Raw genomic sequence first — 16,272 nt, 5'->3', positions numbered from 1 at the left:
TGTTAAACAAATTAACAAGATTAATGTTAAACCAAGTAACATATATTTCATCCTATATTCACATAAAATGTGTTAAAGTAATTAACATATTATACATGCTAAAAAATATTAACATAGACTTTACCATAATGATGTTAAACTAATTAGCATTTAGCACACATCAAACAAATTAACGTGAAATTAATGTTAAACTAATTAGCATTTCCAAGCGTGAAAACAAATAACAAATAACTTTGTTGTCAAGCTAATTAATATTTCAAGCATGTTGAGCACATCAACAAAAAAAATCTAATGTTAAATAAATTAACATTTTAAGCATGCTAAACAAAATAATCAAATAAATCTAATGTTAAACTAATTAACATTTTAAACTTGCTAAACAAATTAGCAAATAAATCTCATGTTAAACAAAATTGACAAATACATCTAATGTTAAACTAATTAACATTTTTTTTTAAAGCAATTGGGATAATAATTTAATGTCATGATTAAACTAGGCCTTTAGCCCATTAACTAGTTCTGTAGCCAAAAGAAAAAAACAACCAGAGGGAATTGGAACGCGAGCTCCATAGCAGGAAGGAAAATTTTTTTTGGGGAGGAACAGGAACTAGTTTAACCTAGCATTACCTTAGATAAGATATATTCTTTTAATGGGCTTGAGTAGTTTGTTTTTGTTGCTGCAGAATAAGAAATATTGGGCTTAGAGCCCATATCAATGCTCTGATACCAATGAAGGTTTATACATAACACATTAATCTAAACTAATTAGATAAAGACGTAAACCATAAAAGGAGAACTTACGTGTTCTTCGTGTAGCGACGGAAGTCGAAGCGCTACCGGGAATTACCGGCCGATGGTGTTGTCACGATATATGGAGCAACCCCCCAAATCACAAGATAAACCCTAATATATTGTAGAGAAGAGAAGAGCGTAAAAATACCGTGTTATTTTTTATTTTACACCGTAAGTGTTATTATATAGGAAATATTAGGGTTAAGTTTGATTACCTTAATGGGCCTTAAGCACCCCATATGGGTGGACCCAAATTTCCTACATAATCCTTCAAATGGTAAATATAAATAAGTACCACACATTCTCCACATATTTGAAACTGTAGGAGGGGCTAGGAAAAGATCGTACATACTCTCATGTTTTCGCTGTGCAACACCAAAGATCTAACGGGTAAGGTCACTCTCATCCTTCTCACCACATCATCTCCGTTCGTAATATGAACTTCCAAACTCTCCATAGTAATAATGAGAACTTAAAGGCGCCTCTTTTATCCATGCGTTTATAGATAGTTTCTTTTTCTCTACGTGTTTTATGTATCCGCATGCACTCTTCACTGAAAACTTTTCATTCTTTTCAAGTATCCACTATGTTTTATTCAGGTCAGTTGTTTGAGTAGGAGGAGGTATGATCTTAATGATATGTTGCACCATTTGTTTTAGCATCTTTGCTGTCTAAGTAGTTGAACTTTCCAACCCTATGCATTAGCAAACTTACTCACTTCTACTTCATCTTTTTTACGGTGTCGTGTGTATAACATAATTTAATGCCCTAGAGATGTTTAGTTTTCAAACCAGAAATTTGAATCTCCTTTTTTAAGTATATCTGATGCTCCACAAGTTGCCTGACTACTATCATTTTTTTTTTCATGTAGAGGATGCTCCTTTTGTCCTAAGATGTTACAATATTCGAGCTTCATAAAACCTCGGCACATCCATCATCAATCACAAAGACCTCCTTTCAAAGATATAAAGAGATTGTAGCATCTACATAAGTTAGGTGATTAGTATAAGGACTTCACATAGGCATTCGAAATCCAATAAATTCACGATTTTCTTGTAAAGTATTCATGGTTAGAGCTTGTGCAGAAAATATAAATAAAAAAGGATCTCCTTATTTCACCCATTTAGAAAAATTTAAAATAACCATAAGATTACAATTTAGCAAGATTGAATACCAATTATTTCATAATAGTCCATACACCATATCAATAACAATCTCACAATTTTTTTTTTAGCGTTTTGGTTAGGGACAATTAGGACACTCTATCATAAGATTTTGTCATATCAATTTGATCATAACATTATTAGACTTATAGCTTTTTCTTATATCCCTTACTATATGTGTTAAGAAGAAAAAAGATTACTTCCCCCTTTCTTATTAGTTAAAGGAATTTAAGAAGAAAAAAAATGGGTGTCACACCCCAACCTAGGTAAGGCGTGAGCGCACCCAATACCTTACTCGGCCGAGCAAACCAAACTGTAACTCGTATCATCTATGTCTCGAAAGACAAATTAGGCCAAGGAGGCCAACATGTAAATATTATATCGTATCTGGGGCCGACGAGGCCTTAAGTTGTAATACATGTACTTCAAACTAACTCAGCAAAATGGGGTCATCCCAACGCATACATGAATAACTACATGGCCGACTAGGCCAATATACATTTTTGCTAGCAGTAAACCCGAAAGTAGATATGTACAAGGGCCGACAAGGTCTCTATACTGATATATTGTACTGACAAAACAAGTCTACAAGCCTCTACAAGAGTGTAATTGTAACATAGTCGAGACAGGGCCCCGACCTACCCATACTATATATACACAAAACTCTGAACTTGGTAACTCCGAATGATATGCAGCTTACCACACTGGCTGGTACTCGGCAAATCCTACTGGTGCGATCCTCCCGACAACCTGTTTGAACATGCGAGCATGAACACAGTGTCCCCACCAAAAGGACATCAGTACGAACTAATGTACCGAGTATGTAAGGCGTCTGAGACTAATACTTAAATGAAATATAAAGTAACTGGATATAAACTAAAGAGTCAATAAAGAATTCGACTCTATGACGTCAAACTACTTTGCCTCGTATAAGGTATCTAGATAATGCATGAATAGCCCCCAGGGCACTCAATGTAGCCCTGAAGGCAGTCTGTATGTATAATCATAACCTCGAAGGCAAGCGCGCATTTGTATAGCCCCGAAGGCAATCTGTATGACCAATAGCCCCGAAGGCAAGCATCATAACCCCGAAGGCAAACATCATAGCCCCAAAGGCAAACATATCATAGCCCCGAAGGCAAACATATCATAGCCCGAAGGCAAACAACGTAGCCCCGAGGGCAACCATAATCCTATACATTTTATAGTCATGCTTTCTATCGTTCTATCTACTTGGCTAACTCGGCTGATCATAAACTTATTTCCAATAAGGAAGAAGCACTACAATAGGGTCATGGCAACCCAAGTATAACAATTATGAATAACACATCTTTGTGCGGATAATCGAAGGTAGCTCGCTAAGAAGAAAAACATGCCAAAATGAGAAAGAAGGGATAGCCTTTACATACCTCGTGTCGCCAATACGAACTCAACAATGATCTCGTCTCAACTAGTACTTCGACCTAAAATAATGATAGTACGTTCATTAACTTAACAAACGCTAGTATCTAATGTATATCAAAATGATAACTAGTTCTAAAAAGAATCGGGCAGTATTTCCCCCATTCACAAGCATTTCCAACTCAATCAATATCCTCAATCAACATCAACAACAACTTCCTTTACCTTCTTCTAACTTCCAGGTACAAAACATCACAAGTATGCACCCAAACAACCCCAATAAACACTTATATACTACATTTGCATACACTTCCCTAACTACATATGAGCATAGTATAACAACAACAATAACAATACTACAACTACAATCATCCTCCCTAATTTTATAGCCCTTAACAACATAGTCTCAAAACAGTCCACACCTCTAACCATAACAAGGACACAATATACGGTATATCATTCGCGTTTCTTTAACCAACAAGATGTCTAGAAACTTACCTTAGGAAATCAAAAATGCCCCAATCCAAAGATTACTTCACCATGAAGTACCTTCCAAATTCACCACAAGAAGAGAGACTAGCATTCAATAAGTAATCTGGGAACTTTAGTACTTGAATCACACTTTAATCTTGGATTTCACCTTGGGGTTACCTTAGATATGATCGGGAGGGTTTTCAGGGGTGTTGAAGGTCTGGGGATATGTTGAAAATGAATTAAAAAGGAAAGGGATTAAAATATATACAATTTGGAGTCTCCACTGCCTTAATGATATGGTTCAATATATAGCTCGTAAAATAATATACGGTCCGTACAATGGACCGTAAAATGGCCACGGTATACACCCTCCGCTCCACTGATTCCTTTATATAGTGGGGATACAACAATTGTACGGTCCGTATAATGCTCCTAAAAATCTGATTTTCGTTGAAATGCATTCTAGTCGATTAGTTTCTAAACATTCCAATACCTACTAAACATGATTTTAAACTCTCGTATACTTAAGATCAACACGAATCCCTGCTCATAATCGCACTCTCCGAGTCTACATCGATTAGCCTACGGTGAAACTCAACGTACAAAAGTATGAGGTATAACAATTTGGTTCTTTGAAAATAATATTTTTTTGGAAAAGAATATCTTTAAAATAAAAGAAACAAAATGTTTATTGGTAAAAAGTCATTTTTTACTCAATTAAGTAACAATATGAGCATTTTTGGACAAAACTATTAACAATAGTCATATTTTTGGACCGAACTAATAACAGAGGGCATTTTGACCCTTTTCCGTAACTTTTTAAAATACTTCCTCCGTCCCAATTTAAGTGTCTTACTTTTTTTTTTTTGTCCGTCCCAAAGAGTATCTCTTTCTATATTTAGTAAGCAAGTTTAAAATCATAAGATTCAAAGGACATTTTAGTATACTACACACATATTTAATTTAGGATCACAATATTCGAAATTCTCTTTTATTCCTTAAATTTTGTGTCAATTGCCCAATCAAACTAAAACACAAATTAGAACGGAGGGCATAAGTCAAATATAAGCAAAATATATTACAACAACAACATACCCAGTCACATCCCATAAAGTGGGGATCTGGGGAGGATAAAATGTACGCATACCTCATATCTGTTTTCGGTATACTCTCGACATAAGAATGAACAATTCAAAATACTATAGAAAGCAAGATAAAGCTGACTGAACGGAAAGGAATTGTAACTTATGTCTTTTCATAAGCAAAATATATTAAATAAGAATTTTACATGTGTTTTTATTTTTGTCTTTTTGTATAAAAAAGATAAACTTCTATACCAAGTCAGTCAAACAAATTACAGTGGTATCTATCTATCAAAGTATAATAAGGGGGGAAGTGCAGAAAGAGCTGCGTGTAGTTGAAGCTGATAGGTCCAAAAATAAACCCGAAATTCTCCTTCATCAATGGCGGTTTCAACCACAGCACAAAGCAGATCAAGAGACCTCGATAAGCTCCTTCTCCGACCCGGTAATCTTGTCGGCCCGAATTTCGAACCCGGCACTGAGGTAAAATCCCCCAATTCGAAACCCTACTCCTTTATTTTTGTGTTGCATTATTAACCTAAGTGTTTATTGATCGTATTGTTTTTTTACAGTTGAGAGATGATTTAAAGGAGTGTGTAAGAGTGTTAGTGATTGGTGCTGGGGGATTAGGTTGTGAATTGCTTAAGGATTTGGCTTTATCTGGCTTTCGTAACCTTGAGGTTATTGATATGGACCGAATTGAAGTTACCAATCTTAATCGCCAATTCCTCTTCAGGTGCGTTGTTTTTTATGCGATTCAAATTTATAGCTGAAATTTGTAATGCGTGGATTATTGAAGTCGTAATTCGTAAAGACTGAGTTTAAGTGTCTTAGTTTGACTGGACACGGGGTTTAAGGAACAAAGGGATACTTTTGAATCTCGTGGTCTTAAATTAAACATGTGTGTAGTCGTTTAAATCTTGTGGTTTTAAACTTGTCATGTAGAATATTGGAATTGGAAAACTTACTAAATATAGAAAGATACACTCTTTTGGGACAGACCAAAAACGAAAGTAAGAAACTTAAATTGGAACTGGTGGGAGTAGTACATACTGAAAGTAAAAGAACCAATAGGCCATACAATCTAGTTGGCATTATGGCTTAATTTGTTTTGTGCTTTGCATTAGTTAGATGATTTTCCTGGAGTCTTTTTAGCCAAGTTCAAAACTCGTTTACCAGTTTGGGGCTATGTATGAGAATTAGAAAAAATCTAGTTTTAAAAATCTGTAATATACTTTAAAGAACACATTATGTAGTATTGCAATGAAGTTACTAATCTCAATTGCTAACATTTATTCCTGTAATATACTTTTCGAGTCATATCACGTTTGAAATTATGCAATTGGAACTTATGGAATTCTTATTTTGTGTATTGTTGTTGAAATTATAATTTTTACTCCAAGAAGAATAGAGGGCTGTCGGGGGTGCACGTCACATTCTTATTTACGTGCCCGTGATGTTCGAGGAGGATTGTCCTTATCTCGTTCATAATAGGAGGGTTATCCTTCTTCTGTTTTGTAGTTTCTTTTGTATGGTTATAATCTTTGACAAATACAAAATTCTTGAGTCTGCTATCACTTCGGATCTAGGTATAGATGTATTTCCCTTTGTTTTTCACTTGCAGTTACAATTTTGCTTATAATTTTTTTAGCAATAGTATGTCTATGAAAATTTCATAATTCTTTCTATGTAGACTTGGAGATGTGGGGAAACCAAAGGCAGAAGTTGCTGCAAAAAGAGTGATGGAGAGAGTCAGTGGCGTAGATATCACGCCACATTTCTGTCGGATTGAGGACAAACCTATAAGCTTCTACAATGATTTCCATATTATTGTTCTTGGTCTTGATTCTGTTGAGGCTCGAAGCTATATAAATTCTGTTGCTTGCGGCTTTCTAGGTTTGTCTTTTCTTATGCTTTTCAAACAAGTTGCATGGGTTGCATTGGCTGATCAAGTTTTATTTTCCGAGTACTTTACCTGAATGCTTTCTGTTGTGCCTATTCTTTTATAATTGCTTAGTGGGGAGAACAAAAGTTTCTAATTGATTTTTTTCTGTCCAACTTTCCAACCACTCATGGCTGATCTTGAAACAATGTGTGGGTGAATGGGAGGGTTGTAAGTGATACTTCTTCATAAAATGCAGAGCCAGTCCTTCTTTCTTTTCTTTTTGAATGAAGTAAACGGCTTAATTGATGGCATCAAGAAGATGCAAAAGTTACAAGTAGAAGTAAAGCTACGAAGTAGCTTCAAAAAGAAAAAACCAACCTGTTAGCTTCTCTACAGAATACAGATATACTATTTTAGATACAAAGTGCTAACAAAGTTCAAATAGTTTTCTGGGGAATCTACAGGGGAGATATTTGCCCAACTAAATAAGTACCTAAGGCAATTAACTTTTAAGGTGTGGTTTGGATTCGATAATCCATCAAAGCATCTTCTATTGTTTTCCTTCCATGTGCTCCAAAAATTCCCAGCAGGGACTATTCTCCAGATGTTCCTGATGGTGCTATCAACTTTCCAGCTGCCCCAGCTGTCAAAGGCATCCTTAGTGCTGTGTGGTATAACCCAACTGATTCCAGGAAAAGAGCAGAAAATATTCCATATATCTCTTGCAACTCTTAGTGTAGGAATAGGTGGTTGTTCGTTTCTGCATCTCTGTGACACATGTGGCATCTACTAACTATCTGGAAACTCCTTTTAATAAGGTTGTCATGAGTCAAGCATGCCTCAAATTGCAGTCCAGCTAAAGCATATGATCTTGAGTGACAGTTGGGTTTTCCGGAATAGTTTCCATGGCCAGAGATCAGTAATTCCATTGCATTCCTTGTCAACTTGTACCCTGCCTTCACAGAATACCTTCCATCACTTGCACGTCCCATTTGAACTTATCTGTGGTATGTTCATTCAGGTGAATGACATTGAGTGTAGCTGGCAATCTGATTAGATCATCAACCTCCCAATCCTGAAGGTTCCTCCCATTGTTCTCTGTGATAGTGGAATCTGGATCACAAGCAAGCTGAAACAGAGTAGGGTAATCATGCCGTATGAGTGAATTACCCAACCATTTATCCTTCCAGAATTTGATTACATGCCATTACCAACTCTGAAGTGTTGATACTCTGAAAGTTCTCCCCATAGTCTGCATATATGCGTCGACACTCCCAGCCATGTGGTGCACTGGTTTGTTTAGAACACCAGTTGCTTTGAGTACCATGTTTAGCATTGACCACCCACTTCCACTAAGGTTTCTCGTCTTGTGTGTATCTCCATAGCCATTTCATCAGTAGGCACTTATTGCGGGTTCCAAGATCTTTGATCCCCAAACCTCCTTGGCGCTTTGGGAATTATGTGTTACCACTTTACCAAATGGAACTTGTGGCTATGCTCAGTGCTATACTGCTATTCCCTTTCCAGCGGAAATTCCTTCTTATTCTGTCCAGTTGATTTAACTCTTTGGTGGATAAATGATATAGCGACATGTAGTAAGTGTGGCTACTGTCCAAGACACTACTAATTAGAGTGAGTTTGCCACCCATAGAAAGGTATTGCATTTGCCAGGATGTTAATCTTTTCTCAAATTTTTCAATGAGTCCATTCCACGCTGTAGTAGACTTGTATTTTCCTCCCAGTGGGAGGACCAAGTAAGTGGATAAGTTTAAGTAAACAACACTTAAACATGATTGATGTGCACTGTGTGAGAGGATGTTAATCACCTTTTTATTCACTGCTTCACTAGACAGATCTGAGATTTCTATTCTAAACATCGTGTGGATTAAATGGACAATGCCAAGGACGACAAAAGAACTGCTACGATGCTGTTACTTGATAGAGCTGGGCAGGACAAGCTGAAAACATGTAATGCTCTTCCATTAACTGTTTGGTGGGCTATTTTGAAGGGAAGGAACACAAGAATTTCTGAAAGCAAATTAGAAGTTGCCCTTAGTATAAACCTAAGGGTCTGGCCTAGTGGTCAATGAAGTGGGATGAGAACCATGAGGTCTCGGGTTCAATTCCCAGTAGGGACAAAAACACTTAGTGATTTCTTCGAATTTGTCTAAGCCTTGGTGAGGAGAGTTAATGGGTACATGTGTTGGTGGGAGGTAGCGGGTACCTTGTGGAATTAGTTGAGGTGCACGCAAGCTGGCCCCGGCACCGCAGTTATAAAAATTTTTTTGTCGTTAGTATTAAGTTTAGATGTTTTTCCCTATTTGTTTGTTTGGTGTAACATGGCAATTGTAAATGATATAGAGGCCACAATAGAATTTTTTGAGGTCATTACACAATATGTAATGTTGCTACTCCCTGTAAATACCTCGTAGCTCCTTCCGGTTGCAGGTCATTCCATAAAATATTTTTTCTAACGATAAAAAAGAAACTTTTTCCTACAAGGTAAACGATTAAAAAGAAACGTCACGTTATAAAAGATTATCTATATCATCAGACATACTCAATATTTTGAAATTTGTATCTTTGATACTTTATTCATTTTGCTATTGAAATACAACAACAACCACCCAGTGAAATCCCACAACGTGAGGTCTGAGGAGGGTAGAGTGTACGCAGATCTTACTCCTACCAAGGTAGAACGACTGTTTCCGAAAGACTCTCGGCTCAATAGAAAGCATAAAAAGAGGTCAGATAAGGCCAAGAACAACAACAACAACCCAGTGAAATCTCACAACGTGAGGTCTGGGGAGGGTAGAGTGTACACAGACCTTACTCCTACCAAGGTAGGACGACTGTTTCCGAAAGACCCTCGCTCGAATAAAAGCATAAACGAGAGGTCGATAAGGCCAAGAAATTCAAAGCGATATGGAATTGAAATAACAAAAGCGACTAAGCCATGATGAACAATAGTTGCAGCGGACAATAGCTACCACGTATAAAATAAGATAATCGAAGTACAAGAAATAACAGATAGTAGCAGAAATCAAAGCACAAGAAACTATAGCGCGATAATGCGATTACTGATATGAAAGAATAAACGAGACTATCTACTAGCCTTCTACCCTCATCTGAGTCCTCCATACCCTCCTATCTAAGGTAATGTCCTCTGTAAGCTGTAACTGCGCCATGTCATGTCTAATCACCTCTTCCCAATACTTCATCGGCCTACCCCTGCCTCTTCTGAAACCATCCATGGCCAACTTCTCACACCTCCGCACTGGGGCATCTGTGTCTCTCCTCTTCACATGCCCAAACCATCTCAGTCTCGCTTCCCGCATCTTGTCTTCAACCGAGGCCACTCCTGTCCCGGATAGCCTCATTCCTAATCCTGTCCCTCCTAGTGTGCCCACACTCCCATCTCAACATTCTCATCTCGGCAACTCTCATCTTTTGAACGTGAGAGATCTTAACTGGCCCTTTAACTGGCCAACACTCTCTCCCATACAACATAGTCGGTCTAACCACCACTTTGTAGAACTTGCCCTTAAGTTGTGGTGGCACCTTCTTATCACAAAGTACTGCGGAAGCGAGCCTCCATTTCATCCATCCTGCCCCAATACGATGTGTGACACCATCATCAATCTCCCTATTGCCTTGTATAATAGATCCAAGATACTTGAAACTACTTTTCTTCTGGATGGCCTAGGTAAGCCTCACTTCCGCGCCCGACCCTCTTACGAGGTGCTTCACCGAACTTGCACTCCAAGTACTGCTCGATCCTACTCGGCTAACCCTTTAGACTCTGTAGTTTGTCTCTAACCCTCCGGGCCTGGGCTAGCGTTAACTCCGCTACGAGTCTTGTCGATCGGACTATGTCATCCGCGAAAAGCATACACCATGGCACCTCACCTCGAATTTGCCGCGTCAATCCATCCATCACCAAGGCAAATAAAAACGGACTAAGAGCCGATCCCCGGACGCAACCCTACACGCGCAGTCTCCTCCTCGTCCTTACTTTGGTTTTGGCTCCCTCATGCATAGTCCTTGATCACCCTAATGTACGCCACAGGTACACCTTTAGCCTCTAAGCATCTCCATAGGACCTCCCTTGAAACTTTATCGTAAGCCTTTTCTAGGTCAATGAATACCATGTGTAAGTCCCTCTTTCTCTCCCTATACTGCTCCACCAGTCTCCTTACAAGATGGATGGCTTCTGTAGTTGAGCGTCCCGCATTTAATGCGAACCGGTTCTCCGAAATGTACACCTCTCCTCACCCTTATCTCCACCACCCATTCCCACACTTTCATAGTATGGCTTAGCGCTGATACCTTATGGTTGTTGCAACTCCGGATATCGCCCTCGTTTCTTGTATAAAGGGATCATTACACTCGACCTCCATTCTTCGGGCATCATTGCCGTCTTAAAGATGACATTAAACAACCTAGTCAGCCACTCCAAACCTGCCGAGCTCGCGCTATTCCAAAATTCCCCAGGAATCTCGTCAGGTCCGGTCGTTCTTCCCTTGCGCATCCTACTAACAACACCGTTAACCTCCTCAACCTTAATACTCCTGCAATACCCAAAATCGCGACGCCTCTTGATGTGTTCCAAATCTCCCAACAATGCAATGTCTTTGTCCCCTACTTCGTTCAAGAGTTTGTGAAAGTATGACTGCCATCTCCGTCTAATGAAAGCTTCCTCTACCATACTTTGCCATGCTCGTCCTTGATGCACTTCACTTGATCCACATCACGTGCCCTCCTCTCCCTCGCCTTGGCTAGCCTGAACAATTTCTTATCCCCGCCTTTGTCCTCTAGTTCAGCATAAAGGCGTTCAAAGCTGCTGTTTTTGCCGTCGAAACCGCCAACTTCGCCTCCTTGCCATCTTATAAAGTTCCCTATTCGTCCACTTCTCCACCTCATCCTTGCTTTCTACCAACTTCGCATACGCCACCTTCGTTGCTTCCACCTTCCCTTGAACTTCTCCATTCCACCACCAGTCCCCTCGATGCCCACCACGACATATAATTTTACATTTTATAACTTAAATTTCAATTTTCACTTGAAATTATTTCAAAAAATATAGAATCTTATTAATAATAAGGGCAGCCCGGTGCACAAAGCATCCTGTGTTAGTAGGGTTCGGGGAAGGGCGCACTCCAAGGTGTGTGATGTAATAAAACATAAGGTTATTTAAGGAATGGAATCATCTTTGCAAAAAAAAAAAGGGGAAGAGTAAGACCATCTCAAACCAGCCCTTCCTGGAGCGACCCTTTGTATTATATAGGAGCAACGAATGAACTAAACAGACATGACAGAGCAAGAATCAATGTGAGGAGGGAAAGAGGGATCTGATTGAATAAATTCTAAATAAAGTTATTCAACTAATCAGGCATTTTCAGAACCCAAAGGGCTGGTTCCAACTCTTTAGAAATAAAGATATTCAACTAGTTAGGTATTTTCAGAACCCAAAGGGGGGGTTGCAGCTCTTTCAGCCCCTGGGGAAATGTATCTCATGCTCCTGGCCAGTTTTATACTCAGTGGAAGGACGTCTAGATTCAGCTCACCCATCTGACATTTTGTGTAGAGTACGATTCTGATGACAACCCACGGGAAGAAACTATTAAGCCTATGGTTGATGGTGGTACTGAAGGTTTCAAGGGCCATGCAAGGATTATAATGCCCGGTGTTACCCCCTGCTTTGAGTGTACAATATGGCTCTTTCCCCCACAAGTGAAGTTTCCCTTGTGTACTCTTGCTGAAACTCCTAGAACTGCTGCTCACTGCATTGAGTATGCGCATTTAATCAAATGGGATGAGGTAAGTATTGAAGTTCGCAGTTTGGTTTTCCAAGCTTCTAGACCAAATGCTCTGTTTTTTCACCCCAAAAGTTTTATGCAGGTTCATAGTGGCAAAACATTTGATCCAGATGATCCTGAACACATGCAATGGGTGTATTCAGAGGTTATAATTTATGTTCTGTGTTTTCTCCATTCCTAGTACGTAAGACGTATCCAACAATTCTCATGTTTTTCAATCCTTGACTTTCTCTGATCCGTGTGCTGTAGGCTGTTAAGAGAGCAGAGCTCTTTGGAATTCCGGGAGTTACCTATAGCTTGACCCAGGTAAGCTCATGGTATGAAAGTTTTAACCTACTGTAGACATCCTCCGTTAGATATGGGCCAAACTATATTTATTTCATTATGCATTGAGATGAGAACTTATTCTACTCCTGCCATATTACGCTGGTAGAGTGGTTTTGTGCAGTTTCATGTGTTCTCAGTGCATATTGAATAATCTTTCCCGTTTCTTACAGGGTGTGGTTAAAAATATCATACCTGCTATAGCATCCACCAATGCTATAATTTCTGCTGCTTGTTCTTTGGAGACCTTGAAGCTTGTCTCTGGATGCAGCAAAACATTATCAAATTACTTGACGTAAGTCTGTTTTAGATCCTAATTTACGTAGCTCGACAATGTTGCAGCTTGGGCCGTTGTGTATGAATCAATGATCTTGTAGTCAGCATTGCACTTTAATTTGATAACATCTTGATCTTTATCAAAAAAAAAATAAAAAAATTTGGTAACGTCTCGAAAGTCAATCTTTTCGTATGACTTCTCATTAAAGAAATCAAATTATGTACTTGTGATTCATTTGAAATTAAGAACTAAGTTATCATCCTGAAGCAGTAGAAGTCTTAGTTTCACGTCTTCTCTGTTTAAGGTTTACCCTAAGTTTTGTTGCATGGTTCTACCCTTACAACAACTGATCTGTGTTTCCTCTTAATTCTTTTTCCATTATCTTATACTTTTGAATTGAATTTCCCTTTAAATCGTTTGACTAAGTTCTGTTGACTAATGTGGAATTCCGCCCCTCTTGAAGGTACAATGGAGTTGAAGGTCTCCACACCAAAGTGACCGAGTTTGTGAGGGACAAAGATTGTCTTGTTTGTGGTCCTGGTGTTCTCATTGAGCTAGAAGCTTCAGTTACTCTGAAAAAGGTTCTTGTTCTTTTTATGTCTCAGCTCCTTAAGATTACTAATCACTCACAAGCTTGTTCGGTAAAACACTAAAACGCCTGATCAGAAACTTTTTTATATATCATATCTCTAAAGCAGCATAATAGGGTGCTTCCTAATCAAGTTTCAGAAAAAGGAAACCAGCTGAGAATTGGGGAGCAATGTCCCGATAGTGACCTAGTCCACTTATTGTGCATGTATCAATGCATTCTTGATATGACTGTTCTCTTGAGTCTTAAGAATAGAATTCGTCTGAAATACTGTCGCTTAACTGTATTAGGTCACTCCTGACAATGATCATTAGTGGTATTAGTGCTGTCACTACAGGAGAGGAGTGGTCAAAACCAGATAAGCTTCATGAAGCTGAGGAAGTAGGAACAAGCAAGCAATCCTAAGGTCCCTAGAACCTGTTGAAAGTGAAGAGAAAAACTCGTCCATAAAGGTTTAATCATGTCTGAGAGCCAATGTAACCAACCTCAAAGGCAGAGTAAAGCCAATGTACACAACCTCAAAGACACAGTAAACTTAATCTTCACTATGAATAATTTTGCATCTTAACCACCCAATATAATATAGTAAAAGAGCCCATTTAAAGAAGGAAATAAAGCAGAAAATGGAATTTATGGGATAACTTGGCAGCTGCATCAATTACATTAAACAATAATCAAAGTATGGCATCCTTTTCCTGAAAGAAGAATCTCCTGTACAGCAGATAAGTTGGAAATTAAATGCTTCAACATTCATTGTGCTATTAATATTGGATTGCTTGTAGTCAAAGTTGGAATAATCACTTGGGATTTGATCATATCTTTTGTGGTGGTTGGGGGGCGGCAATAACATCTATGTTTCTGTTGGAGATTACTACTCCCACTGCTTTGCCCCTTATGAATGTCTGGAAGAATCTGTGATTGTTGGCTGCATCTCATTCGTATAGTTTCTCTGTTTAAGAGTTGGTACATTGAGTTATCTGCCATAAAAATCTCATTGGAAGATGCCTATATTGTGGATTTAAATGCCTTTTTGTCATCAGCGTGAAGACTATAATTTGATGCACTTAACTTTATGATGATTTCGTCTTCTTGTTTGAGCATGTCAGATATCCCACCACAAGAAAAGGGGTAATAAACTGATGGGTTGGTGATATAAGTAATAATGTGTGAGCTTTTGTCTCTTTCTGGTGTTGTGCAGTTCATTGATCTGCTGGAAGACCATCCTAAGCTACTACTAACTAGAGTAAGTGTGACGTATCGAGGGAAGAATCTATACATGCAAGCACCTCCAGTACTGGAAGAGATGACTCGATCTAATTTGGGTCTACCATTGTTTGAGCTTATGGGTAAAACTCCAAGGGACATTGTTCATGTTACTGGTGCAGCCGGAAAAGGAGATAAAAAGCAGTCATGTTCTAGGAAATTACGCGTGGTCTTCAAGGGAGTTGATGGTGTTACAGATATGGACATGGCTGGTGGGGCTTAATTTTCAGTCACCCGTAAGCCTTTTATTTGTTCCTGGTAATCCTACTCTTAGAAGCATAGGTTTTTTTTTTTTTTTTTTTTTTCTCGCTCTAATTTTTCTCTAGTGCAACACATGAGCAAATGCAGCAACAGACGAGGTTGATAGGGAGTCCCTCCATTTTTGTAACTCTCTTTCTACACCTTGTCATGTGGACGTAAAATTGGTGAATTTATCACCATGTGAAATGAAATGAGAGAGTTCTACACCTCGTAATCTTTAATTGAAAAACTGTCAATACTTGGAAGTTCAGATCAATCTACTACTATATTGCTTTTCAAATTAATATCTATAGACACAAATTGTATAAGCAACTATATAGGTAAAGAAATCTTAAGTTGGAACGGAGAAAACGTTACTGCTGCCGCAGTACTTGATTGGTGCTTCAAAACTGCTGCAGTACAACTTTTGCATGGGGTAAAATTCACAAACACAGTTTTCAACTCGTCATTGAAAAGTAATGGGATAAAGCGTTATCCCCCCTAACTATACCCGAATTTGCTTTCGACACACCTTACCTTTCCCAGCATTTCAATTCCCCCTATGTTTTATATCATATGGGTGTGGTACACTCTCATTGAGATTTCTTTTTTTTTTAAAATTTTTTTCGAGGCACGTGTCAATTTTTTTTTAAAATAAAAATAAAAACTGAATTTTCATTAAAAAAAAAAAAAAAAGAGTTTTAAAACTATTAAAAGTGAATTTTCTTTTAAAAAAAGGATTTTTAAAACCCTTTTAAAAAAAATTGAAAATTTGTTTTTTTTTTAAAACCCGTTTTTGAAAAAGAAAAAAAAAACTGAAAAATGATTTTTTTTTAATATGGAAAACTTGATTATTTTTTTAAAATGTCTTAAAAAATCTTGATTTTCATGATTTCATTTTCTTAGGACACTTTTATTTTTCAAATAAAATCGGAAAAGTGTTTTTAAAAATGTGAAAAAAAA

The 16,272-nt window shown here is 38.1% G+C and overlaps 1 protein-coding gene across 2 annotated transcripts; it reads left to right on the top strand.

Annotated features, from left to right (window-relative positions):
- The first annotated feature begins 5,203 nt into the window (after positions 1-5,203).
- On the top strand, positions 5,204-15,536 carry LOC132063373 (NEDD8-activating enzyme E1 catalytic subunit). 2 transcript variants are annotated; one of them, XR_009416368.1, is made up of 10 exons: positions 5,204-5,395; positions 5,485-5,648; positions 6,606-6,808; positions 12,385-12,617; positions 12,699-12,761; positions 12,866-12,922; positions 13,114-13,235; positions 13,681-13,798; positions 14,144-14,335; positions 15,005-15,113. XR_009416368.1 is itself a non-coding variant. In XM_059455884.1 (9 exons), exons 1-9 carry the CDS (start codon positions 5,294-5,296, stop codon positions 15,290-15,292), a joined length of 1,350 nt encoding a protein of 449 aa, XP_059311867.1. In that variant the 5' UTR covers positions 5,207-5,293; the 3' UTR covers positions 15,293-15,536. The 2 variants fall into 2 exon arrangements, 1 of the variants encoding a protein (XP_059311867.1); XM_059455884.1 differs by lacking the exon at positions 14,144-14,335 and having other exon boundaries at positions 5,207-5,395; positions 15,005-15,536.
- Positions 15,537-16,272: the final 736 nt, after the last annotated feature.

The sequence above is a fragment of the Lycium ferocissimum genome, chromosome 7 (genome assembly GCF_029784015.1).
Source record: "Lycium ferocissimum isolate CSIRO_LF1 chromosome 7, AGI_CSIRO_Lferr_CH_V1, whole genome shotgun sequence".
Lineage (NCBI taxonomy): Eukaryota > Viridiplantae > Streptophyta > Magnoliopsida > Solanales > Solanaceae > Lycium > Lycium ferocissimum.
The sequence above is the reverse complement of the archived record's forward strand: the minus strand, read 5'-3'. Positions and strand labels throughout refer to the sequence as shown.